Genomic DNA, 27,421 nt, shown 5'->3' on the forward strand with positions numbered 1-27,421 from the left:
TAGAGACTTTCTAAACCACAAAGAGGTGGTAATCAGACAAGATGGGAAGACACATCCAGGAAGGGAGAATGTTCCAAGCTTAGAGGGAGCATGACACTTTTTTGAAGAATGGTGTGGGGGGGGGGGGGGGGGGGGGGGGCGGGGCGGGGCGCGGAGAGGCAGGGTCCCTGGCTTGGAGGACCTTGGATGCCATAGCTTTGAAGGGCCACTAAAAGTTTTTAAGCCACCAGGGTGACTTGATCCCACGTACATTCTCCAAAGGCTTCTGTGGCAGCCTCGGCAGATAAGGACCAAAGAGAGGCTGGTTGGAGCTGGAGAGACAGGAGGGGAGGCTGCGGAGGGCGAGGGATGGTGGTGCAGCTGGACGGTAACATGGAGACAGCAGGAGTGGGGAGAACTTTGCAGGAGCCAGGAACAGCGGTGCTTGTGGGCTAATCTAACCGCACCTCGTGTCCTCTTTGTTGCACAATTATTGTCCTCGTTTTCCATGTGTTGAAACTGAGCTCTTCGGAAATGAAGTCCACTGTCCGGCCCAAGAGCATGGCTCCGACGGTGCACACAGTGTGGCCTGCAGACTCCCACCGTTGTGTTGGGAACATCCAGAGGAGGTCAGGGCCCCACCCCCACCCCAGCCACAGCCACAGCAGCTCTGCTTTGACCTGTTTCATAAATGGCAGTCCTACATAAGACTGCAGCGGAAGGGTGGTTTTGCCCCTTTTGAAAAGGCTGTTGACTCTCACCGCGCATATGGAGCCGTATCTAGGCTGGAGGGCCGGTCAACAGCGAGCTGGTTGAAACACCCACCACACCCAGGTGTTTCTAAAAGCCTTCAGTTTCACTCCCTTCACCTTGGCAGGCCCCCATTCCCTATCATCAAATCCATGCCCAGCGCGGCTCAGTCGGTAGAGCATCTGACTCTTGGTTTCAGCTCAGGTCATGATTTCATGGTTGTGGGATTGAGCCACACGTTGGGCTCTGTGTGGACAGCAAGGAGCCTGCTTGGGATTCTCTCTCCCTCTCTCTCTGCCCCTACCCCACTCATGAGCGTGTTCTCTCTCTCTCTCTCTTTCTCTCTCAAAATGAATAAACTGTAAAAAAAACTTTAAAAAAAAATCTATGCCCAGGGGTACATCGAAGAGGGAAGTCCTAACACCCTTCGCAGTCCTGGGGATTCCTGCCCACATGAGCCCAAAGGGACTGTGTAGGGGTCCGATCCGGGGAGAGAGAAATCCTCTGCCCCTTTTCATCAAAGTGGGGGATGTAATGGATGCCCGGCCCAAACGCTGATCTACCCTTTCTCCATACCAGGTTAGGAGAGCAGTCGAGAGAGGGACAGCGCCAGGAAATGGTTAACCCGGGGAAGAGCAACAGAAGTCAATTGATCCACAGCCCCTCCTGGTTGGGCAATAAGTCCTCCGAGGGCTGCTTTTGCTGACCTCTCTTTGGCGCCACAGAGCCGGACAGTCTCAGCTTCCAACCTGTCCGGGGGTGGGGGTTGGTTCACAAGTCAGGACAGGAAGGGCTGGCGATGTGGGAGGGAGCCCCCAGGCTCTGCATTTTGGGGAGTCATGAGTGCACAAAGACCCAGAGGGCTTGTGGCTTGACCAGCCTAGCAGCTGCAGGGATAGGTGTGAGAGACCCTGGTATGTGGAAACCCTGGGGACCACTCCAGAGAAGTAAAGCCGGTCTTGGCTTCACTGTGTTTCTTTGGACACTTTACTCACCCTCTCTGGTCCTTAGTGTGTGCTTCTGTAAAATGGAGAGACTAGCATGGCTAAATTTTGTTTTGTTTTGTTTTAAAGCAGGAATTGTGTGTGGGTCATGTAATTTTTTAAATCAAGAAGAGAGAGTTCATGGACATTTGGGCATGACTCATATAAGTTGGGAAACCATACTCCTGCCTGCTTTTCTGTTGCCAGTAATCTTTCATAATGTCACAGTTTTATGATGGAATTTTAGAGGAATTAACCTTGACCAGCTAGAGAAAAAAAAAAAAAAAAAACGTAGTTAACATTCAGCTTAGGTTGCAATGTCTAATGTTGCCAACTCAACTCCAGCAACACTTGTCTTCTTTGGTGAGAAGAGGATTCTGAGCAGTTCCAGGAACATCTTAGGTGACCTGTGAGCTGGGGTCAGGCAGGTGCATTTGGTCAGCCTGATGCTCAGGCCCAGGGAGAAGGTTTGGGCCAATAGGTGGCAGTCAAGGTGGGGTCTCCGGCTGCTGGAGGCGACTGAGTTGGCCTCCAGTGCTGGAGACTTGGGTCTGGGAAGGGTGGGAGGTAACTTCTGCCCATCTAGGGAGGAAGGAGGAACCCCAGGCAGGGGATGGAGCAGGGAGGAGTTGATGGAGCAGGGAGTGAGAGATGGATGGGCCTAAAGCCTCATTGACCCAGAAGTGCTCCCTCTCCTCCAGCTGCTCCCTCTACGCTCCTTTCCCCGTGGTCCCCACTTGGGGCAGAAGAGGGAACCAGGGTCAGAGAACCTGGATCCTGGTCCTTATCTTCCTCTCAGTGTCTTACGGCCTGGGCACGGCCCATAATCTCTCTGAACCTTGGTTTCTTCCTCTGCAAAATGGAGATCCTCTACCATCTCTGCCTTCCTCTCTCGGTTAGGAGAGCAAATAAGAAAATGCCCCGAGAAAGCACCTTGTAAATCGCAAAGCACTCTACAAACACAAGGCAGTGCCATTAAACAATTATGTAACCGGCTGACTCAGAACTGGGCTGTGCCGGCTCCTGTCCTGCCAGGAAGTCAGAGGAGCTGGCTGGCTGTCGTTTACCTGGTGGGACTGAAGTTTTCTTCTCCCCATCCGGCAAACGGGGATGATACTGAAGGTCCTCCTGTTTCGTGGATTGGTGGTGAGAATCACAGCAGGTCATGCCGGTGCCAGAGTTTAAAAGTTGTGAATCATCATCATAATAGTACAGAAGAGAGTTCACACTCCCTGCCTGTGCCTGAAAAACATCTGGAATCTGGAGACACCCTCCCTCCTTGGGTATCTATGTCGCTTCGCAGGGACTTGAGCCTTCACCAGGTCCTTCCCATCGGGGCCTGTCCATACAGTCACCTACAAAGCCGGCTCTGTCCACGTTTATGAGCTCCTGTCTTTTTGTCTCCAGTGGGGAATGCCTGCTTTCTCGGAGGACACCTGGGCTGTGAGTGGCGCAGATGATCATTTCATGTTTTTCTAAGCACTCAGCACAGAAGCTGGCACCCAGTAGGTACTCCGTTAAGTGTGGAATAAATGAGTTATGTGGGTTTTTTTTTTAAGTTTTTTTATTTTTGAGAGAGAGAGAGACAGACAGGCAGACAGACAGAGTGCTAGTGGGGGAGGGGCAGAGAGAGAAAAGGAGAAAGAGACACAGAATCTGAAGGAAGCTCCAGGCTCCAAGCTGTCAGCACAGAGGCCGACGCAAGCCTTGAACTCACAAGCCATGAGATCAAGACCTGAGCCAACGTCAGATACTTAACCAACTGAGCCACTCAGGCGCCCCATATGTTTCGAATGTTTTAACATACTGGCCCAGGTCATATAGTTGGGGTCCCTTAACTAGCTAGGTACCACATCAGGCTAAGATGTGCTTAGGGGTTGAGTCCTCAACCTTGTGTTCAGGTCCCAGCTGCCATTATTAGCTGCATTCCTTGGATTTCAGGACAACCCTCTTGACTTCAGTTCTGCCAGAGAGAAAGACAGATTCCTCCCTTCCTGATTCACAGCAGTGGGGCGAGAACCAGATGCCATCTGTGGAAACCGCAATACAAACTTCTATTGAAATGTGCCAAGATCGGAGCCTTAAGGGTTCTTTTGCAGGCCAATTTGTTTAGCATTTCCTAGTGGGGCCTGAAGAGGGCACTGTACCCCAGGAGCTGGATTGGCCAGGTGAAAATTCTCCCCTGGATCCACCCCTCTGTGGATTCCTCCCACCCCTGCCCCCATCACGCTCCTATACTTCACAAATACCCTCCAAGCCTGCAACCTACCCCTAATTTTTCCTGCTGCAGATTGCAAAACTTCTCTCTCTTTTGCATATTTTCAGGGGTGCAGCCTGACTTCTCTGTTTTGTGATAGAAACAGAGAGACTGATCCTCCCATATATGTTAATGGCCGGGATCTGGATCCTGATGCAGTTTTGTGTCATCTTTTGCTGTCTGCACTGGTCTCTCCTGGGCGGTACTTTACAGCGGAAGCATTATGTCTGGGAAGGAGTTTGAAGTTGATTGTCAGAGTAATGAGTAAAATTAGACGTAGGGATGGAGAGTGGAGGCCGTTTGTTCTGTGTCCCATATCCCGGGGAAGCAGGGAGCAGGTAGGGATTCTGCGGAAGGAACAAGCAGAAGAGGGAAGGGGTCAGTGCTGGGGGAATTGGGGGTTCCTGTTGTCTTGACCTTGGCAGTGACTTTATTTCTTCATCTGTTCAATGGGAATGACAGTGGACACTTTCTCATAGAGTTGTGCAAGGAATCAAATGAAGTCGAGTAAGGGAACCACCTGGAAGAGCCATGCTCAGTGAGACCCTTGTCGGGGAAGGTGGCTCCTTCTGTGAGTTACAGGGTAGAGCATTAATAGTGACCATCGCCGGCAAGGAAAGAGGGCAGCGGGATTTAGAGGTGGCAAAGGCGGATACTGGGAATGTGGCTTTAGCCAAAGGCACCACAGAGAAGAAGTGAGAAATAATAAGGGTCTAGTATACAGGACTGGGAGCTGTCCCCAGCCACCAAAAGGACTCTTCCTCCTGGCTCCTGTTTCCTTGATGGCGGCTGTAACTCACTAAAGAGAGTTGCCAGCTGCCTACTGAGGAATAGCCTTGAATGGAGCCACCTTATTGACCAGCGTGGGCAGAGCTTGTGGCCTCAGGCCCAGGGGGGTCAAGAGGTCAGACAGGCCATGCGAGGCAGCACGTAGGGCCTGACCCCCTCCAGCTCTAGTTTCCCAGGACTGCTGCCTGCTGCCAGGGTGGGAGCAGGGCCAGGGAAGTGGGGTGCTCCAGGGGAAAACAGAAAAGCCAAGAGCCATGTTGTGGTTTCAGTTCTTGCCGGTGAGATTGAAAAATACACAAGATGTGGACCCACTGGGAGCCAGGGGCCAGCCCCCATCCCATCTCCCTGGCTCCCACCACCCTTCGTCCGGCGGGCTCTTACTATCATGGGAGTACCCATGAGACCTGGAGAATTCATGGCTCGCCACCTAAATTCTCCGGTCCCTCCTATCCCTGCCTGATGGGTGCACGAAGAGGCATCGGCCCTCCACCTTGTCCCGGCATCACGGTTCAGCAGGGCACCAAGATGAGTTTCGGTTTCTCCCCAGCAAGGCTCCATCCCCAAGTTTAAGCTGATTTCCTCCAAATTCCTCCTGCTTCGGGGCCTCAGGCTGGCCCTGTGACATCCTTAGATCTGAGTTGCGCTCTGGACAGTTCCTCTGGCCCTTGCGATGTCACCACTGGCCGTGGAGTGTCCGTGGGACAGGCTGGTGCTGAGCTGATCACCCCCGACAGGGGTCAGGAGTGGTGGTGCAGAGGGCGTGGCACAGGCAGTGGTGGTAAGTGAGGTGGTGGACATGCCCAGGGTGGGAGCACCTGGTCACCTGTCTCCTCTTCGGCAGGCCTCCCCTGTGTACAGCGTCAGCTTTCCCCGCAGGAAGTTGGAGTAGATTCGGAAAAGTTTGCACAAAGTATCGACAGTGAATGTTCGGAGTGGAGCAGCAGAGGTTGCCTCTGGAAGGGAGATGGCTTCCTTCTGCCAAGGAGAGAACAGAAGGTTACCGCAGTGCCGGGGCCCCTGGAGGGAGATGGGATTCAGGCTAGAATCGGGAGGGGGATGAGAGCCTCAGTATTTCTTGGCAGGGGTCCTTCTCCCATTTTACAGAAAGGGCAGAGAGAAGTGAGGCCCCCCCACCTACGCACCTGGGCTCCCAGTGCCCGAAGCAGGGAGGTGAGGCTGCGCAGGCTGCTGACGGCTTTATCCACATGCAGCTGCAGGGTCTCAGATGGCTGGGAGGAGTTGGCCAGCAGGGCCTGGCCCCGCAGGATGGCTTCTGAGAGCAGGGCGAGGCCCTGCCAGACTTCCACAGCCTGCTGCCCGACCTAAAGGGAGTGGACACTTGGAGTCAGCAGCCCAAGCCAGCCCCTCCGTCTCAGCAACCCCAAGCACCAAGCTGAGCAAATGAAGCCATGGAATCAGTTTTGTTGAATGAATGAATGAATGAATGAAGAAAGGAATAAATGAATGGACATACTGCATTCAGCCCTCACCTCCTTCTATCATTCTCCCTCCCACCCCAACAGGTTCCCAAAACGAGACTCCCCAAGAAGAAGGAAAACATAAACTCACGTCCATCCTCTTCCAGGTATAGAAGTTGACCTTGGTGTCTGGGACAGTGATATTCTCACTGAAGCTGCAGCCTTCAGCACAGCCCATCTGAAATGCACGACCCCGAGTCAGGCTCCCCGAGGGCTCCCCTCCACCACTGCCCCTTACCTAGCTTCCAGGTATGCATTGGGGGTACCACTTTTATCATTGTTACTGGGGGTTCTGGCTTCCCACCTCCCTGAGCCAAGTGCCAGGAAGGGGCTCAGCTTCCTGGATCTTGGAGGACCCCCCCCCCCCCAGGACTCCTGAGAGTGAGTTCTGTGGAATGTTTTGTGGAGGGGGCCTCACCGTGACATTTTCGGCCTCCCTGGCCTCCAGAATGTACCTCTCCAGGACTCGGCTGTCACAGATGAGGCGAGGGGGGGCGCCCAGGACTGGGAGGCCCAGGGGAAGCAGCAGCAAAGATAGCAGAAGCAGCAGGGCAGGACATTCTAGAAAAGAGTGCCAGGCTGAGTGTGTTTGGAGGAGCAAGTTCACACATCCCGTTCCTCTGCCCCCAGCTTGTCGCTCCCACCCCGAACCTTCCCAGCGCTCGGGTTCTGCCTCCTTGGCCTTCATTCAATCCCCGCCGCCGCCGCGGTGAGCACACCCCACCCCCCAAACTACCGGCATCCCCTTCTCCCGGGCAAACTTCAATCCCGGTGTGACAGAGGCTTCCCCTCTCGCAGATCCCGGGGATTGCTCCAAGACCCAGGTATCAGCTTCCTCCCCACGCACGGAGCCGCCCCTCTTCCCCCCGAACCCGCAAATCGCGTCCCCGTGCCCGGGTCAGATTTCACCTTTTCCCGGCGGCTCCGGGAGCCCTGCCGGCACGTGGAGGCTGCCCCACCCCCCTTGCCCTTCCGGGGTCCTTGGCAAGTTGTCGGTCCTTGAACCCGGCCACCTCGGGGCCACTCGCCCCAGCGGTAAATTCCTGCTCAAACAGGGGCCCAGGCGGGCGGGGGCTCCTCCAGCCGGCGGGTACTCACCGCACGACCCCATCTCCGCGCCTCCCCCGGCCCCTCAGCGACCAGGGGCTCGGCCGGCGCCCTTGCCGGGAGCCCTCATCCCGGGAAGCGCGGCGGGGCAGGGCCGGTCTCACGCCCTGAAGGAAGGGGCCACCGTCCGGGGGCCGCCGAGCCGGGGTCGCGCACAGCGATCGCAGGACTGCTGGCCACGGTCCGCGAGGACTGGCGCGCGGCGACCGGTCGGGGTTGGCCCGGGGACTGCGGCTCGGCCGGGGGTCGGGGCTGTTATCAGCATGTGTGCGTGCGTGTGTGGGGGTGGGGGGCAGGCTGTGTGCGTGAGGGGTCGCCGGAGGTAGGGGCCAGAGGGGTCAGACCGGGGCAGGACGCCTGGGTCGGGGGTTCGCCGGGGCGGGAGCACAGCGGCCGCAGGCGCGGAGCGGGGCACCGGTCTGCGCGTCCGAGCCCGGGTTCTGGGAGGTGCCGCTGGGTGCGCACCCGCGGGAGGGGTGCCATTCTGGGAAAGGCTGGGGGCCTCCGACGCTCCCTGGGGGTGGGGGAGGGGGGCGTCCCGTTCTCGGGCCAAGGTGGGGGGGGTTCAGAGTTGGGGGTGCCGGTTCCTGCGAGGCAGCTGGGTCTGGAGGCCGGGAAGGTGCTGGCAGAGGCGAGTTGCCTTCCTCTCACAATCCCGCTACTTCTAGAAGCCAGTATTTGTTCGTGGTCTGGAATTTTATGGGGGCACACGAAGCAAGAACTCTGGGGGTCTTCTCTCCCCACTCATCACTTTCCAGGACTCTGAAAACCCAGAAATGGAACTTTCGGGCACCTGGTATGTTGTGCAGGACAGGCCATGCACTTTGACATCCTTTTTGTTGTTTTTGTCTCTGACCTGTGATATAGGTTAGTCTGCGTGGCAGAATTCTTAAGAACTCTGAAATAGAGCTATCCCCCAGAATGATGGCTCTTCAGATTTGCAGCTCAGCCTTTGGGGCTTCTAGGAAGCATCCGGGCAAGCTGTCTAGAGCAGGAGTCCAAGGCTGGCTGGTCTCTCAAACCTTGGAAAGGCCTCAGTGCCCTGACCTATCAAATGGGGCTGATGAAAGTCCCAGTCCCAAAGTCCTACAAATACAGATGGTTATATATATTCCTTCACATCCTTACCAGTTCTGTGATACTAAAGATATCTCATTCAAGCCATCGGTGCCTTCTTTTGTCAAGTCAGGTGACTTTTGCAAGACAAAAAGATGTGTTTGAGACCTTGCTCCCGCTTCCTGGAGTTTGTAGCTTACCGTAGAGATAAGATGGGTACACAGGGCAGTGTGTGAGGACTGGAGTGTGTGGAGCCTAGGTGGAAAAGTTTGAAAGAGGCAGAGCTCACTGTTAGCCGGGGGAATCACGGAAGATTTGATGCAGGAGGTGACTTGAGCTCAGCCTCGAAGGGCGGGTAGGATTTCCATGGGAAGTGATGTGAGGCGGGGGAAGAGGGTAGTACAGCAGGGAAGAAGGAAGATCCGGGATGGTCAGGCATGTCAGGGGGGAGGGTGTGGAAGGGAAAGGTGGACACAAGGCCAGAGGGCTGGTTTGGGAGGGGTCAAGTTGGGAAGGGCCTTGCATGCCACTCTAAAGAATTTGGATTTTGTTTGAAAAGAATGGGAAAGGGGCGCCTGGGTGGCTCAGTCGGTTAAGCATCTGACTTCGGCTCAGGTCATGATCTTGCAGTTTGTGAGTTCAAGCCCCGCGTCGGGCTCTGTGCTGACAGCTCAGAGCCTGGAGCCTGCTTCAGATTCTGTGTTTCCTTCTCTCTCTGCCCCTCCCCTGCTCATGCTCTGTCTCTCTCTGTCTCAAAAATAAATCAAACATTTAAAAAGAAAAGAATGGGAAACATTCATTCATTCATTCATTCAAGAAATGACTATTCCTCTAAGAAATATATATGAGTACCTAATTGTGGCCAGGGACCTGGGGATAGAGCAGTGAATGAAACAGACAAGAACGCCTGCCTTGGTGGAGCTGACGTTCTGGCAGCAAGGCAGATGACAAACACAAACATGGGGATCTCCGGGGCACCTGGGTGGCTCGGTTGGTTGAGCATCTGGCTCTTGATTTCGGCTACGGCCATAATCTCGAGGTTGGTGGGTTTGAGCCCTGTGTTGGGCTCTGCGCTGGTATCACGGAGCCTGCTTGTGAGTCCCTCTCTGCCTCCCCCGTATTGCATGTGTGCATGCACTCTCTCTCTTTCAAAATAAATAAAACTTAAAAAAAAGAAAAAAAAAAAAAGAGGCTCTCCAGTGGCAATAAGGACCAAGGAGAACAGACATGGAAGTGGCCAGGAGTGACCGGGGAGGCTGCAATTTTAGATGGGCAGTTGGGAGAGCCTTGCTGAGAGGGTGACATGAATAAAGTCCAATGGAGGTGAGGGAGGGAACCATAAAGTGGAGAGAGAGCAAGATCAAAGAGGGGCTCAGAATGGTGACCAGGAGAGGCCGGGAAGCAGAGGCTGGCCTGCTTCCAGTGGGAAGGAATGAGGGTCTGACTTGCTCAGATCCTGCCCCTCTGCCCTCCACTCACCTCCAGCCTGCTCTGGGGTCCCTCCTCAACCCTGCTGTACTGGCTCTCGGTCTGCACACCCTGCTATGCCCCTGGTGCCAATTTCCCTCTCAGCACCCAGGCAGCCTCCCAGCCCCGCCTGGCCCTCGGAGCCCGGTCCTGCTTCCCTCCTAAATCCCAGCTGTGGGACAAGCACACGAACGCTCACGTCCACACACGTCCACACATGCGTTCTGTCCCGACCCCTCGCCCCTCCCCAGCCTCTGCTCTTCATTCCCCCGACTCCTGCGTCACTGCCCTGACCTGACCATGGAGAGGGGGCCAGGGACAGATTGGAGGGGGGGGGGGTAGACACTGCCTGAGGAAAGGGAGGAGAGGAGGATTTCGGGCTGTGGGACCTGCTGCTTCCTTCGTAGCAACTTGTCGGAGGTGCCTACACCCCTGCCTTCAAGAAAGGAGGGGAGATGGGCCAGAAGGACCAGCTTCTAGGTGTTGGGGCCTGCTGGACAGGGGCGGTGCTGGCTCATCCTCTAGGGCTTTTGGAGAGAGCCCTCTGATGGCAGCTTGGGAGAGAAGGTGCAGGAGAGGATCTTGGTCCACCCCACACCCAACCCCTGAGCTGAGGTAATCCTACTAGAGGGCAGAGGGTGCTTCGGGGCCAACTTCAACCCAAATGCTCTTGGCTACTGCCCAGCAGGGTCCAGCTATCTGCCCATGACATCAGGGGACCCTGAAGAGCAGAGAGAAAACAGGAAGCTTCCCGGGGCTCCCCCCCTGCAATGCCCACAGCCCCGTGCCAGGGCCCCCTTCATCTGCCTCCCTGTGCTCTCCTAGTATGGCGCTGACCACTGCAAAGGGTCTCCTCCCCAACCTCTGCAGTCAATCCCCACTATCTTTCCCATTGAACAGCCTCTTCTGTGTCACTCCCCTGATCAGGAGCCTGCTATGGCTCCCAGTTGCCTCAGAACTAAGACTGCCTGTGTTCTGCCCTGTGTCTACCTTTCCAGCCTATTTTCCTACTTTGTTCATTCCTGCTCCTTCCATCACATGAACTCAGATGCTTCCTGCCTTTTGCTCACTCTGTGCTTTCCACCTGGATCACCTTCTCACACTCTCTCTCCCCACGTCGTTCTTCAAAGCCCAAGCCCGAGCCTTAAGCTCCTCTATGAAGCCTTCCCTGATCCCCCAGCAGGAAGCTGTCCCCTTCCTCTGTACTGCCATCATTTATGGATGTGGCTTAGGCCTCTTACTGGCTGGGCCAACATGCACAGCTTTCAAGATTGAGCACTGTACAACTGCAGAGGGTGCCACTCACAGGCTTGCTGGGAATGGTACTCCCTAGAGTCACGCAGCACGGGTGACTTGATCACCAAAAAGAGCAAAGGACAGTGTATGGCAGGTCTGGCTCACTTCGGTACCCCCCCGGGCACCCAGCATGTTGCCTCTTTACGGTTAAGTCTGGCTGGTATTAGGCAATCCCTCCACTCCAGACACCTCTGCCAGAGAATGGGAGACCTAGAGTGGGGAGGTGAGCCACTCATCCTCCGAGTGCTTGCTGGAGCCAGCCTGGACAACCTAGCTCTGGGATTGCAGGGGCCCGTGAGGCCTACATCCACTTCCTGAGCAGCAGCCACTGAGGCAGGATCTGAAAAGGGACGGGGTGACAAGGAGGATGGCGGGGGTGGAGGCAGGCTCTGTTCCATGGAGCCTTCCTGGCAGCCAGTCCAGACTGAAAGTCCAAGGAGAAGCAAATTTACGGTTCCCCTGAACTGCCCCAGACCCCAAGGCAGCAGGAAGCCCCAGCTGCCTGGAGTCGTGTTGCGGACGAAGAGGGGGGCCTCCGGGCTTCTCTTCCATCCTCTTTGCAAGCAGTGGCTTCTCAGCTCGGCTGGAGAGTTCAACCAGTGGCCCAGAAGACGTTCTGTGCTGGGAAGTGAGGTGGCCAGGGACTGTGGAGGGTGCGGTGGGGAGGGCTTCCTGGCCCTTAGGGAGCTGGGAAGGGAGCAAGAATGCTGGAGAACAGATCCCCGCTGGAGAACCAGAGAAAGTCCTGTCCGAAGTCAGTTTGGGGAAACTGAGGCAAGGGTTGCTTTCTTGGCCATAAAATAGCCAGTAGAACCAGACATCCAGGTTTCTGCTCTCAACAAGCAGCTCTGTGGCCCAGTGGCTTCCAGGGGTTGTCCTGGAAACAAGGGAGCCCGGATTAGTGGCCTGATCTGCCACTTACCAGCAGCCCACTTGGACCAGTGACTGTACCTCTGAGCCTACGGATGGCGAAAATGATAGTGATTGCTTGCCAGAGCTCTCGTGAGATTATGTAACACCTCGAGCAGGGTAATCAATAAGTGCCGGCTGTTACTACTGCACTATCTCTGCTTTATTGTCCCTCCTACTTGTCCTCACTTGGGAGGCCTAGAGACCAAATCTCCAGCATATTCTCCAGACTTCCTCCACTGTTCCCTCTGGGGCGCTGGGCACAGGCTCAGGGCACCTCGTGTCTGGTGTTGTGTCCGCTATGCCAAGCAATTCACCGGAAGACGTCGTGAGAATGGAGAATAGTGGGTTGTGGATGGAGGTATCTTTGGGTGTGTATACTGATGGCACTTGGAGAAACTTGCCCCTGAACACAACCGAGCGAAACAGAGTCACTGTGGGAGTTGCAGAGGCAGATACCAAGACATGTCTCAAATGGGTCAGCCGGGGATTCCTTGCCCTGTCGGTGTGGGTCTCCTCCTAGGGGGGCCCAGAGAAACCCTAAGGATCTTGAACTGAATGAGGCCTTTGGGCTCACCCTAGACAAGCCCTGAAACATGATGGGCCACCTTTCTTGAACACTTGTCTCCTGAATCCCCCAAATGTTGGAGTCCTTGAAGGTGGGCTCCCAGGGCACCAATGCCTCCGCCTCAAGCTCCAGAACGACCCCGGTTCGGTTTCCGTGGAAAGCGTCTGGCGAATCCTAGGATCTGTAGCTCACTAGTATTGCTGAATATTCCTAAGCCCCCTCCTGTATCTCCCAACCTGTAATCAGAAGACAGAGCTGCTAAGTTGACCAGAGTAATGTTCCTGTCCAAAAATAAGACTAGAAAATCCTAACTGAAGCAAAACATGACTGGTAACGTCAACACGAGTAGTTTGTTTCTCCCGTGTGAGGCCTTTGCAGGCGCTCGGTTGTGAGTACAGACGTTTCATTTTGTTGACGTGCGGCTCGGGGACTTTTTGAGGATTTGGTATGACCTCTACTGGGCGGTATTATAGGCGCTTTCTACTTAGAAGAATATAGGCCGAGACCTCAAGGGAAGTTTATAGAAGCCTTAGACATACTCCTGCACATCCAAATATAGCAGATATTCTCCCAAGCTGTTCACGGTTCACTGAGAACCAACAAATATCAAGAACCTGTTGCTCGACCCCATAGGCATCCCTTGATCTGTATACAAGGGAGCCTCTCTGCTTCTGTCTTATTTCAGGAGCCAGCAAATAAGTTTAGTACTTTCCGGAAAGTATATTTTTCTTGCAGCCAACAAAATTCATTGACTCTGAACCGGAAAGGACCTAGGAGGTCCCATGAAAGTGAAGGCCCACCCTCTGCTTGCAGACTTCCAGTGGCAAGATATTTGATGTTTCTCAAGAGAGCGGAGGCTTGTTATAAAGTGGACGGCAAGCTGTCCTTCTATACATCCATCCATGTAGTCATTAGGTATTTATTTGTTACTGGATCAGGCAATGAAATCACTTCTTCTCCTTGAGGTTATCTTACCAGTATGATCACTAACTCCCCTGATGACCCCACCTAGAGAACAGAGCAAAGGAACACGCTTCGTAAACAATTAATGTTCTCTTATTACAAAAATGATACGTGATCACTGAAAATTAGAAAATATGGCTAAACCAAAACATAGGAGTTAAAAAGCACCCACAATGCCATTATGGCATTTCTTTTGCCGGACAAACTTCTAGTCATCCTTCAACATTCAAGTCAAAGATGACACCATTAAGGGGCGCCTGGGTGGCTCAATCTGTTAAGCGTCTGACTTTGGCTCAGGTCATGAGTTTGAGCCCCGCGTTAGGCTCTGTGCTGACAGCTCGGAGTCTGGAGCCTGCTTCAGATTCTGTCTCCCTCTCTCTATTCCCCCTCCCCCACTCATGCTCTGTCTCTCTCTCCCTCTCAAGAATAAATAAAAAAACATTAAAAATTTTTAACAAAAAGATGAACGATTAAGGCAGAGCCTTAAGTGGTCATATCCAGGTATCTTTCTTTGTGGGATCACCTTTGCCTCACCCCAAACCCTGGTGCAATTGGACCTCTGCTCCCTGAGAAACTACATTCATCACAGACTTTTCAACCAACTTCTCTAGAGGTTCGTGGGTTTAAGGAACACGCCATTCTTCCCCCAACTCCTGACCAAGCACCCTGCACTCAGCCCATCCTGAGTATGAGGACCTCCCCAGGAGGATCATCACCCAGTCCAAACCAGTTCATGTGTCCTTAGGGCCTGTCTTCTTCTCTCCCAGGCAAGCCACAAATGTAAAAGCCAACAGAACTAGTAACCCGGCCTTGTAAATCAAACACACAAATCCCCTTTCCACCCCCCTCCCTATTCCCACAGAGAGGCCCAAAACCATTTCTTTGCAAAATGGCTCACATTAACAATAGTAGCTTTTCTGACTTGTGGAGCCTGTACTAAATGCCAGGGACGGCTCCCAGCACTATGCCAATTATTTGTCTTTTTAAATCTGTCTCACTCCCTATTGACTTTATAGGACCAGTTTCACCCTCTCTGGGAGGCGGGATGCTTAACAGATCCCTGCAACTAGTGACTGCTCAATAATGCTATGGGTGATGAGCAAATGTCTACACCCTCCTCCAAAATAAGGCATTTCAATTCTGGCCTCTGGGGATCTGCTTTTGAAGTAAGAGGTCATTTTGAATGCCTGGTGGCCTCTGCAGCTGTTGAGTAAAAAGAAGGGAGAGGAACCCCATTGGGACACACCTTCTGCCCCACCCCCTTCCCTTTTCCCAAACTCTGATGGAAGGTGTTTCAGTCAACAGAAGGAAGCGGAAAAGAGGTCTTGGTTGGCCTCCCTACAGGAGGGATCTGGAGTGCCCTGCCCTGCCCACGGTGCGTGGACTCTAGCAGATGCAGGAGCCTCCCCCACGCCCCCTACCTCCCCACACACTAAAGGGCACGCTCCAGGACCCACTCTTCCTTCAGCAGCAATGTCCAGGAGCTGTTTCTGCAGACCTGCCACTGAGGGAAGCCCCATTGGCAAGCAGTGAGAGGACTTGGAGTAGAAACAACAAATAGGCTGGGAGAGGTAGCTGCCAAAACAAACCAAATGCAAAAGGGCTGCTTGCCACCACCTCAGCTGGGCCTGGGCCAGGAGCACAGAGAGATGAGAACACATACGTGCAGAGAGACACATAGTTCCAGCAAGCTCCCTATTCTGCTCCTGGGGGGCTCCAGGGCAAGGGAGCCTTGCAGTCAAGGCTGATAGGGGGACAAGGTAGGTGGCTATGGAGTGGGGTGGGGGTGGGGGACCTGAAAGAAATGTCTCTGGTCTTGTCTCCCTTAAGTCTCCCCAGTGCCCCCTGCTTTCTCGCCACCCTGAGTCCCACGATACACGCTGCCTATTCATGACTCCCCTTTGTGCATGCTGACCCCCCTGCCAGAGATGTCTGTCCTCTCCTCTCTTTTGCCTGGCAAACTCCTATTCATCCTTCAATACCCAAGTCAACAGTAAAACCATTTTAGACTCCAGCAGGAAGCTAGCCATTTCATTCTCTACATTCCCAACTCATGGCTACTCTTACATCTTACATAACTCACCTTCTCACTCATTCACAAATTTGTGTATCTACCTTCCCAGTTAAATGAGGAGCTCCTTGAAGGCAGGGGTTTTTGTACTGATTTTGTATCCCAGGGCCCAACCCAGGCTTTGGCTCACAGTAGGCACTCAGCACGTTTGTTGGAATGAAGCACTGGTCTGGTAAGGAGTCCCCTTGCCCGAGTTGCTGGCAGTCAATGACCTGGCATCAAAGTCCCTCAACAGGAATATCCAGGCCAGAGGGAGGGTTTTTGAGAAATGAGAAGCCTTATTTTCAGAACCCCAAACCAAACTGCCTTCAGGCAAATTAGAGTAAAACCTCTGTTACTTTTAAGTCAGAGGCTTTCCAACTCTTGTGACTTCGATCGATGGTAAAAAACACAATTTCTATCATAAGTAGCACATGTGTAACTCTACACCTACCCCTAACTGGAAAGGCACTAACAAAACATCACCGGTTCAGTGGCTTTTTTTAATAGAAAAAGAAAAAAAAAAACTTTCTAAATGGCTCTGACCCAGTAAATTGATTTCAAGACCCACAAATGGATCACCACCCACTTTGATAAACATTGCTTTCAGGGACTCCAGCTTGATAAACATGAGAAATCAGATCCTCTTACAAATACCCAAACAAAAATTACTGATTACCTGTGTGCCCAGTAATTCAGGGAGGAAGCTCTCCTTTCCCACTGGAGCAGCTCGTCAAGAAGGGTCTAAAGGGCTCTGGACCACAACTGCTTGGAACCACCTGGGCCCCGCAGGACTGGGAATCCAATGAAACAGTCCCTATCATAGAGTCTGACACAGGGGAGGCCCACTGTTTTTGTTTGCTCCCTTCATCCTTAAATTCTCACCTTTCTTGTCTCGGGGACCGCCACCAGAAAGCCCGATGCTTCGTGAGTGTACAACCATCCTGCTGCACTTTAAGCAGGCAAGATGGAACACCTCATCCCTTGGCCTTCCTCTGAGAGTACACAAAATGTTAAAGCAAACACTGGGATTCTCCGGTTTTTGCATTGCACTACAGTTTGTTTTCTTACGCAGTCTGTAATACTATCTACGCTCTCTAAAGGCAGAAAACACTTGGGGTCCCCTCCTGTACCTAAATACTTGTAACGTTTCCTACTCTCCCTTTCCAGGCACACACAGAATTTACACAGGGGAGAGCCAGCCGCAGTGGGGTAGCCGCATACTAACACAACTTGATATTTTTTATTGTCGATGACAAAGCTTACAGACCACAAAGACGGTAAGACCCGCGGCTTGGGCCCAACAAGAGACAATACTCTTTCCCTCAGTTCAGAGTCCTCTGGGATGTAAGGGAAACAGGCTTTCTCTTACGTGGCTCTGGTAGGAGGTCCATGGCCACATTCAGTACAGGGAGAGCCACGTCTGAGCCTAGCTACCTGGGGGTAGGTGGACAACGCCGTCCTCATTTGGATTACTTGGGTGTAACCCTGAAAACACGGATGTGGATGGCCGAGTTGTTGCGGATGCGGGTCAGCGGCTCTCGGGTATCAGTCTCTGGTTCCAGCTCATCGACGAGCTCCACGGTGGAGGTATTGGCAGCCACCTGCAAGGACCCGAAGCTGCCCGCCTGAAGCTGTAGAGCAATGTTGATGGCACGGTTGATGGCCAGGCCCAAGCCATGAATGTAGATCTCACTGCATGAGTTCTGACCCCGAGCCCCTCCGTCCAGAAGCTTTTGGCAGCGGGCCAGCTGGGCTTTAAAGTCAGTCTTCATGTTGACGTAAATGTCATTGGGTCTCCGGGGCAGGCGGTGGGGGAGCCGCTTCCGAAGGGTATACTCCACCGGGTCCAGCTCAGCCTCGACGGCCCCGCGGGGCTCTCGATTTTCCGCCATGCTGTGCGCCCTGACGCGGGGAGGGAGATCAGAGAGAGGTGACAAGCGACTTCGCTTTCGCTTTCTTTCCTACCCCGTTTCCAGCCCAAAGGGTGCAGACGGGAGGGGGCGCACTCAACGCCCCTTTTCCCTTCCAGCCTCAGTCCCCTCCCACTCACTTCGGACTTGCGTATCTCCCTCACCCCCAGTTCCTATTCATCCAGGACATCTCCCCCACCCTCGGGTCCCTCCACAGCCCCCTTCCCCCGCGCCTACACTCTCCAGTCCACAGTGCTCTCCCCGAGCACGCGGCCCACTCCCGGCCGAACCACTCAAGTTTGCGTCGACCCGCCCGGGCTGAGGGCGCGGCCCGCGACCCACAAGCCCCAGGACGAGAAGGAAAGCCGCGCGTAACAGGATCGCGAGATCGCAGGCACCCTGGCGGCTCCCGGCTCCTGAAAGGGCTGCCAAGTGCGCACGCGCGCCCCGCCCCCCGAGGCCCGGCCCGCGTGATCCACGAATCGCTTTCCCGGCCTCCGTTCTCCCCGCCCCCTCGGGCGCTCGCGCAACCGCGCGACGTGTTTAAGTAACGCGAGAGATCTGAGAGACGGGCTCTACCACGTGTACGCCACGCAAGCTGGGCGCGGGTGCGTGGGGCATGTATTAAGTCAAACCCCGGGAGAGTCAGCTTTCCTAAGCCAGTCCAAGTTCCTGGCCCACGAACGGGGTCTTAGAGGGGAGACAGGAGGCTGTTCTAAGGACGTGGAGGATTTGGGGTAGGGGACTGCCAAAGACCAAAAAAGGGCTGCGAGTTCAAGAGAACCTGAAGGGGACTGAAGGCAAGTCTGGACTCCCGCGTTCATCGCGGTTTCTCTGGTCAGAGGAGGCGCGGCAGAGTTGGCAGAACTGACTCCCGCCCAAGGCCCCTGCTGCCCAAAGACTTGAGTAGGGGATTGAGTGGCGAGGTCGGGCCCCGGGCAGAAAAAGCCACCTCTGGACTCCCCAGTAGATCACGGGGACCTGTCCCTTTCCCCTATCACTTGCAAGGGCTGACCCTAAAGTCAGCCCTTGGAGACCCAAGCTACGAGACGTAGGCCCAGCCTTCACGGCTCCCCCGGAGCGTGCTGACCGACCCACACTTCTCAACCTTTGCCCGCCAGTTCATCGTCCTCTGTCCACCCCCACTCCCGCCCCCAGCAGGGACGTGCACCCCCTGGTGGGCAGGGCGAGGCAGCGCCTGCGGGTTCCTGGCTCCCGATGGCAGTAGGGAGGGGTTTCCTCTGCTCAGATTGGTATCGTTTCTGGAGAGTTCTCTTCAAAAAGGAGTTAGACCTGCATTGGGAACCTAGAGCTATTCTCTGCTTGAGTTGCCCCAACCCTTAAATAAGGATGATAATTCGTGTTCTGCCACTGGGAAACCCAAAATAACCTTGTAAACTTAAGCCTACGCATGTGAGTTGGCATTTTTATGACCCCATTTGACTGCAGGTTGGAAAGGGGTCAGGTTCTTGAGAACTTTTCTCCCAGCATCATTTAAATCCTGTAGTTCTCCCTTTAGTTTCAGATTTTCATTAATCACAAGTTTGGGGGTTTATGTGGCGTGAGGAGGAAAGGCTATTCTGCCTCGAAAGTGACGTCTGAGCAGAGTTTTGATGGATAAACTGTTTTTCAAGGAACCAAGGAGTATTCTGGAAACACTGAATGGTATTTTGAAAAGAATGGAAGCATAATCTAAGCTTCCACTTCAAGGAACTAGAAAATGAGCCAAATAAAGCCAAAGGAAAAAGAAGTGAGGAAATAATAAAAGAATAAAAATCAAACAACACGAAAACAATAAAGAAACTCAAAAGAAAAGCTAGTTCTCTGAAAAGATCGATAAAGTTGATAAGCATGTAGCAAGACTGACAAGTCAGAACCAGAGAAGGAAAACTGGTGCCTGGCTGGCTCAGTCAGTAGAACATGCATGCAACTCTCGATCATGGGGTTGTAAGTCTGAGCCCCAGGTTCGGTGTAGAGATTACTTGGAGCTAAAATCTTAAAAAAAAAAAAAAATCAAATTATGATTACTAGAAATGAAAGTGGGGATAGCACTAAAGATAGCCTCATATGCAAAAGATACTTAGAGAATAATACAGGCATGCCTTGGAGATATTGTGGGTTCAGTTCCAGACCACTGCAGTAAAGTGAATATCACAGTAAAGTGAGTCAAGTAAATTTTTTGGTTTCCCAGTACATATAAAAGTTATATTTACATCATAGTCTATTAAGTAGTCTATTAAGTTTGCAATGGCATTATATCTTTTTTAAAAAAGCATGTATCTTAGTTTAAAAATACTTTGTTGAAAACATAAAAATATTTTATTGATGGGGCACCTGGGTGGCTCAGTCATTTAAGTGTCCAACTTTGGCACAGGTCATGATCTCATGGTTGGTGAGTTTGAGCCCCAAGTCGGGCTCTGTGCTATGAGCACAGAGCCTGCTTGGGATTCTCTCCCTCCCTCTCTCTCTGTCCCTCCCCTGCTCTCTCTCTCGCTCTCTCTCTCTCTCTCTCTCAAAAATAAATAAATAAATAAACATTAAAAACTACTTTACTGCTGAAAAATGCTAACCATCATCAGCTTTCAGTGAGTTGTGATCATGATCATAACAAATATAATGAAGTTTGAAATATGAGAATTACCAAAATGACCCACAGACACAGGCTTAAGCAAATGCTGTTGGAAAAGTGGTGCCAAGAGACAGGGTTGCCACAAACCTCCAGTTTGTAAAAAGTACAGTAAAACAGGGTATCCTTGTACAAACAACTCGCTATACACAAATTCAACAACTTAGATGAAATGGACCAATTTCCTAGAAAACCACAACCTACGGAACTTACAGGAGATGAAATAGATCATCTGAATAGTCCTGTGGCTACTGAAGTAACTACATTCATAGTTTTAAAAAACCTTTAGAAAAAGAAACATCTAGGTCCACATGGTTTCCCTGGTGAATTCTACCAAATTCTACACAATCTCTTCTCTACAGAAGAGGAAGGAACACTTTCTAACTAATTTTATGAGGCCAAAACCAAAGATTTTACAAAGAAAACTACAGACCAATATTTCTCATGAAAAAAGGTGAAAAAATCCTCAACAAAATTCTAGCAAACTGAATCCAGCAGTATATAAAAAGAATGATAAGCCATGACCAAGTATCCAAGCATCCAAAGATGCCAGACTGGCTCAAAAAATAGAAAATCAATCACTACCATTTACCAGGCTAAAGAAGAAAATGTATATGATCATATCAGTCAATGCAGAAAAAAACATTTAACATAATTTAGTATCCATTTATGAGAAAAACTGTCAGCAAAAAAAGAATAGAAGGGAGCCACCTGGCTGGCTCAGTTGGTGGAGTGAGGACTCCTGATTTCAGGGTTGTGAGTTCCAACCCCACATTGGGTGTAGAGATTACTTTAAAAATAAAAATCATAAAAGAACAGAAGGAACTTCCTCAACTTGTTAACGAGCATCTACAGAAACTCTACAGCTGGCTACAATCATATTTAATGACATAAGACAGATGTTAAGACAGTTTTCTCTTAAAATCAGGAACAAGGCAAGGATGTCTTCTCTAACCACCCTCACTATTGAAGTCCCACCCAGTGCAATAAGGCAAGAAAAGGATACAGTGTAATAAAGCAAAGAAAAGATTGGAAAGGAAGAAATAAAATTCTCTATTTGCAGGTAACATACATGACTATTGGAAACTGAAATTTAAAACAGTACCATTACAATCCAGAGAGAGGGGAATCAGGAGTGAGGGAAGTAGAAGGAGGGAGAAATATTTAGGTATAAGTCTGACAAAACACGCAAAGAATCTGTATGCTAAAAACTACAAAATCCTGATGAAGAACTCAAAGATCTAAATTACTAGATGTCCATGTATTAGAACACTGAACATAGTAAAGATATCAATTCTCTCCAAACTGAACTCTAGGTTTAAGGCAATTCCTATGAAAATCCCAGCAAGAATTTTGTAGATCTAGCCAACTTCACTGTAAAGTTAACACGGAAGGGCAAAGCAAGGTAAAGCAATTTTGAAAGAGGTGGAATCACAATACCTTATTTTAAGACTTACTACATAAACACAGTATCAAGACAGTGTAGTATCTGCCAAGGGATAGACACACAAATCAATAAAATGGACTAGAGGGTCGCCTGGGTGGCTCAGTTGGTTAAGTGCCCGACTAATGATGTCAGCCCAGGTCATGATCTCACAGTTTGTGAGCTTGGGCCCACATCAGGCTCTGTGCTGACAGTGTGGAGCCTGCTTGGGATTCTCTCTTTCCCCCCGCTCTCTCTGCCCCTACCCCGCTTGCTCTCTCTCTCTCAAAATAAGTAAATAAACCTAAAAGACATTTTTAAAAAATGGAATAGAGAATCCAGAAATTGATTCTCACAAATACAGCCAGACAAAGGTGCAAAAGCAGTTGAAGGAGAAAAGAATAAAGAACCTTGGGACACCTGGGTGGCTCAGTCAGTTAAGTGTCCGACTAATGATTTCAGCCCAGGTCATGATCTCACGGTTCAAGAATGGGAGCCCCACATCGGGCTCTGCGCTGAGAGCCCAGAGCCTGGTATGGATCCTCTGTCTCCCTCCATCTCTGCCCTTCCCCCATGCTCGCTCTCTAGCGTTCTCTCTCTCTTTAAAAGATAAATAAACATTAAAAAAAAAAAAAAGAAAGAAATAATGGGGCGTCTGGGTGGCTCAGTCGGTTGAGCGTCCGACTTCGGCTCAGGTCATGATCTCGCGGTCTGTGAATTTGAGTCCCGTGTCGGGCTCTGTGCTGACAGCTCAGAGCCTGGAGCCTGCTTCGGATTCTGTGTCTCCCTCTCTCTCTGCCCCTCCCCTCCTTGTACTCTCTCTCTCTCTTTCACAAAAATAAATAAAACATTAAAAATTTTTTAAAAAATTAACTTTAACCCTGTGAAAGATCACGTTAGTAGAATGAAAAGAGAAGCCATCCATCGACTGGGAGAAAATATTTGCAAATTACATATCAGACAAAGGATTCGTATCCAGAATAAACTCTCTAAATTCAAGAGTCAGAAAACAAACAACCCAATTAGAAAATGCGCAAAAGTCTTGAACTGACGCTTAGGTAAAGATGGTGTACGGGTGGCAAATATGCACATAAAATATACAAAGTTGTTAACCGTTGAGGAAACTCAAATTAAAACCATGATGAGGCACCACCACACATCTATCAGAACGTCTAAAAGAAAAAAATCTTACCAACCAAGTATTCACAAGAAAGCAGGGAAACTGGATGTCTCACACACTGCTTGTGGGAATGAGAAATGGTCTAGCCACTCTGCAAAAGAGTTGGGCAGTTTCTTCTAAAACGAACCATACAGGGGCCCTGGGTGGCTCAGTCGGTTGAGCTCAGGTCATGATTGGTCACCTGGTTGGCTCAGGTCATGATCTCACAGTCTGTGAGTTCGAGCCCCGCATCGGGCTCTGTGCTGATAGCTCGAAGCCTGGAGCCTGCTTCGGATTCTGTCTCTTCCTCTCTCTCTCTCTCTCTCTTTCCCTCCCTTCTCTCTCTCTCTCAAAAATAAATAAGATTTAAACATAAATAAGTAGGGGCGCCTGGGTGGCTCAGTCGGTTAAACGTCCGACTTTCAGCTCAGGTCACGATCTCGCGGTCTGTGAGTTCGAGCCCCACGTCGGGCTCTGGGCTGATGGCTCAGAGCCTGGAGCCTGCTTCCGATTCTGTGTCTCCCTCTCTCTCTGCCCCTGCCCCGTTCATGCTGTCTCTCTCTGTCTCAAAAATAAATTAAAAAAAAAAAAAAAAGTTTAAAAAAATTAAAAAAAACATAAATAAGTAAATTTTTAAAAATAAAAAATAAAAATAAAACAAACCATATATACGCTTAGCCTACGACCCAGCAAGAACACTCAAAGGCATTTAAAAACCTGTTCACCGGGGCGCCTGGGTGGCTCAGTCGGTTAAGTGTCCGACTTCGGCTCAGGTCATGATCTCGTGGTCCATGGGTTTGAGCCCCGCGTCGGGATCTGTGCTGACAGCTCAGAGCCTGGAGCCTGTTTCAGATTCTGTGTCTCCCTCTTTCTCTGACCCTCCCCTGTTCATGCTCTCTCTCTGTCTCAAAAATAAATAAATGTTAAAAAAAATAAAATAAAATAAAAACCTGTTCACCAATGTCCATAGCTGTTTTATTTGTAGCAGCTCCAAACTGGAAATAACCCAGGTGTCTTTCGACGGGTCAATCGTCAAACAAGCTTCTCAGCAGTAACAAGTGGATCAAGACTTGATAGGCTGTTGGAATACTAGTTACATCACAGAATTCTGTGCTAAGCCGCTCACAGTTTCGTGTGGAAGACAAACAAGATGAACAAAATGGTGAGACCAGTGCTAAATGGGGAGCATGTACAGGGTTCGGTGGGGCCCCCAGGAAGAAAGAACAGCCAATGTGACCTGGAGGAGATCCAAGGTTTTCCAAAGGAAGCAGTGGCTAAGCTGAGATAGGAATGTCTAGCATTGGGGCTCATAGCCTGTGCAGTCCCTCCCATTACAATGAATAGGTCTGGAAAGACTGAGCATTGTGTTAAGGAAGAAGGAAGGAACCACAAAGGATGCAGAAGGAGCGGCTGGTGAGGTAGGAAGAAAAACCAGGGAGTGTGGTGTCCTGGAAATTATGGGAGGAAAGCATTTCCTGGAGGAGGGAGTGATCAGCTGTGTCCATGCTGCTGACAGGCCGCATAAGATAATGGACCAGTGGGGGTACCTGGGTGGCTCAATCCATTAAGCATCAGACTTTGGCTTGGGTCATGATCTCACGATTCGTGAGTTCGAGCCCTGCTTTGGGTTAGTGCCTTTTCCCTCTCTGCCCCTCATGAGATTCTCTCTCTGCCCCCTCTCACTTGCACCCTCTGTCAAAAAAAAAAAAAAGATAACGGACCAGTGGGATCAGCAACGAGTAGGTCATTGGTAACTTGAGACGCTAAGACAAAATCTTAGATCGTGGCAGAAAATAATTCTGAATGCAATAAATTCATTTTGAGGCCCATTTTGTCTGACAATTAACAATAAACAGTTTATGAACGATCACTCCATTACTCAGGATATGTGTCTTTTCATGGGATCTAAAATGTGGTTTCTGAACTCTGACATCCAGATAAATATAAAGGTTCATGATTTATGTGGGTGAGGCCAGGCACGGTAAGAAACTGATGTGACATTAAGATGGTCCTTATCTTTTTTGCATTTCATTGAAGGTAATCACTACAGAGGAATCTGCCATTTGGAAAAAGGGCAGAACTTGGCTCTTTAAACTTACTTGGGACCTCCCTTTCATCTCGATTAATCATCTCGCCAAATCTCTTTCTTAAATTTTTTTTTTAACGTTTATTTATTTTTGAGACAGAGAGAGACAGAGTATGAACGGAGGAAGGGCAGAGAGAGAGGGACACAGAATCGGAAGCAGGCTCCAGGCTCTGAGCCATCAGCCCAGAGCCTGACGCGGGGCTTGAACTCACAGACCGCGAGATCGTGACCTGAGCTGAAGTCGGACGCTTAACCGACCGAGCCACCCAGGCGCCCCAACCCAAATCTCTTTCTTTACTTCAAAAGCAATTTAAAACAACATAGACCAAGGCATTTTACACCATAGCACCTGAATAAACAAAAACATTTTAGGTCTAAGTTATTTTTTTGTAATTTTCTCTTTCATTCTGTAGGGGAGATACACAGTTCTGATTTCAGTTTCTTTTCTCAAAGAGGGTGCTTAACAGATTCAAATTCCCATGTCTTCAGTGGCAGCAGCCAGAGCGTTTTCCCCAACTTTACAGCTGGAGGAGATTACTTGGCTACAGTCACAAGTTGGAACACAAGGAACCTTTGGTGATCACTCCAATCTTGGACTCTGGAGTCTAGTCTGTGCTCCTTGCCAGGCTGCATCTAGTGGGTGCTACTCTATAATCAAACACTTTTTTTTAAAAAAGTTACTTATTTTGAGAGAGAGAGAGAATCCCAAGAAGGCTCCGCATTGTCAGCACAGAGCCCAACACAGGGCTTGATCCCATAAAGCATGAGATCACAACCTAGCTGAAATCAAGAATCCGATGCTTAACCCACTGAGCCACCCTGGTGCCCTGATCAAATACATTTTTATGGTAGCATTCGAAGCATTCAGCTGAAGTTCTGCTTTTCTTCTTACCCATCTACTCTTCTCCCATCAGCCTAGATTGTGGCTATCATAAAGCTGACCCCCACTTTTCCTAAAGCCACCCCAAATCCTGCCTTTCTTCCAGCTCAGCACGGCTGAGTCCACAGAGCTACAGTCCCTACAGCTACCAGTCGACAGAGGTCCCTCTTTTCCCTTGTACCATTTCTCCACCAAAATTTGCAATCTCACGTTGCTAATTAACAAAACACGCTAAGGCTTTCCTCATTCCGAGATTAGGCTGCTGGGATCTTCAACCACCCAGGACACAATCTAGAAAAGTTAAAAAACAAACAAAAAGCAAGGACAACAGCTTTTGAGTTGAGAAAAAACTGTTATAAAAAAGCTGATGAACTTTAGGTAAAAAATTCTCACCCAAGCTTAGATTCTGTTGATACATTTTTATACAGTGTTAACAATCAGAATATTGTGGACCCTGTGGAACCAGAAGCCCCTACCAGGTAACACCGGTGGAGTACCTGCCCTGTGCCAAGCACTGTGTTAAGTGCTTTACCCCACAATCCAGAGATGGAAGAGATTATTTCCAAGGCCACAGGCAGTAATGAATGAAACCCACACGGGAGCCCTTGCTCTAAAATAATTCCACTTTCCAGCCTGGGAGCAAGCACCTAGACTGGCAGCACTAAGAAATCCTGACTGCGAGAAAGTCAAGGGAACGGAAAAAAGCAGACACTAACACTACAAGTGCACAGAAGCCTGGGGAATGCTCAGTGCAGGAACAAAGGGCCTTCTGGTAGCTCCTGAGGTCTGTGCTCCATTATGGCACAACCCAAGGGACTCAAGTTCTAAGTCTGACTTTACTTCTCCATATCCTAAGAATTACATTGTGTTTGGTAACAGCTATTATAGGAAGCTGGAAAGCAAAGTATTACATTCTAGAATAACTGTAAAAAAAAAAAAAAAAAAAAAAAAGGTGAAAACACCAGAACACTTTTTCATCCTGAAAAGTTCAAGGATTCTGGAAAACCCCTTTTTTAAACAAAGGAGGTGTCAATCTACTACTCGATTTGCATAGTAATTTCTCTCTTTTCACAGCCTTTCATATTCACCTATTTTAATCCTTTCAGCACTCCGGGAAGGAAGTGGAGTGAGGGTCAGGGGTGGGGCGGAGAAGTGCAATAATACCTGACTGCAAACGAGAAACCGAGGCCCGAAGGTATCAAATGCTTCCCCCGAAGTCTAGAAGCTAGTCAGTGGCGGCGCCAGATAGAAACTCTAGGTCTCACCAGCCAGTGCTGCCTCGGACAGTTTCCAAGTGATTAGTTCCTCACTTATTTCATATATATCCCAGAACGTCTGAGTGAACACACATCTGGATTAAAAGTTGTCTCCTTCAATCCAGGCGGGCTTCCTGGAGGAAGCCGACTGGCGAAACTCAGAGCCCTGCGATGCCACCTGCGGCGGCCTCCGTCGCGACGGTCACGCGTCACTTGCTAGGGGCAGCCGGGGAGCGCCCCGGGGACCCCCACCCCCGGCCCGCTGCAGGCCCTACGTCACGTGATGAGCCAGGCCCCGGGTCACGTGTCGGGGGGGGTCGGGGCGGCGGGCTTTGGGGCTCCTCGCGGGTCGCGCGGGGCGGACGCCTGGCCGTGCGGGTCGCGGGGGACCGGAGCCGCGGAGGGGGCGGGGGCGGCGGGGGCGGC

General features: G+C 50.9%; 2 protein-coding genes across 2 annotated transcripts; both read right to left on the minus strand.

Annotated features, from left to right (window-relative positions):
• Positions 1–5,035: 5,035 nt before the first annotated feature.
• EPO (erythropoietin) lies at positions 5,036–6,847 on the minus strand. The gene is given in 5 exon segments (XM_049638834.1): positions 5,036–5,733; positions 5,901–6,080; positions 6,328–6,414; positions 6,655–6,826; positions 6,828–6,847. Coding segments are annotated over 5 exon segments (615 nt in total). The 3' UTR covers positions 5,036–5,577.
• A 10,026-nt stretch (positions 6,848–16,873) lies between these two features.
• On the minus strand, positions 16,874–17,991 carry POP7 (POP7 homolog, ribonuclease P/MRP subunit). The gene is made up of 2 exons (XM_049638835.1): positions 17,803–17,991; positions 16,874–17,557 (listed from the first exon to the last, which is right to left on the minus strand). Exon 2 carries the CDS (start codon positions 17,545–17,547, stop codon positions 17,125–17,127), a length of 423 nt encoding a protein of 140 aa, XP_049494792.1. The 5' UTR covers positions 17,548–17,557; positions 17,803–17,991; the 3' UTR covers positions 16,874–17,124.
• Between the last annotated feature and the right edge of the window lie 9,430 nt (positions 17,992–27,421).

Source organism: Panthera uncia, chromosome E3 (genome assembly GCF_023721935.1).
Source record: "Panthera uncia isolate 11264 chromosome E3, Puncia_PCG_1.0, whole genome shotgun sequence".
Lineage (NCBI taxonomy): Eukaryota > Metazoa > Chordata > Mammalia > Carnivora > Felidae > Panthera > Panthera uncia.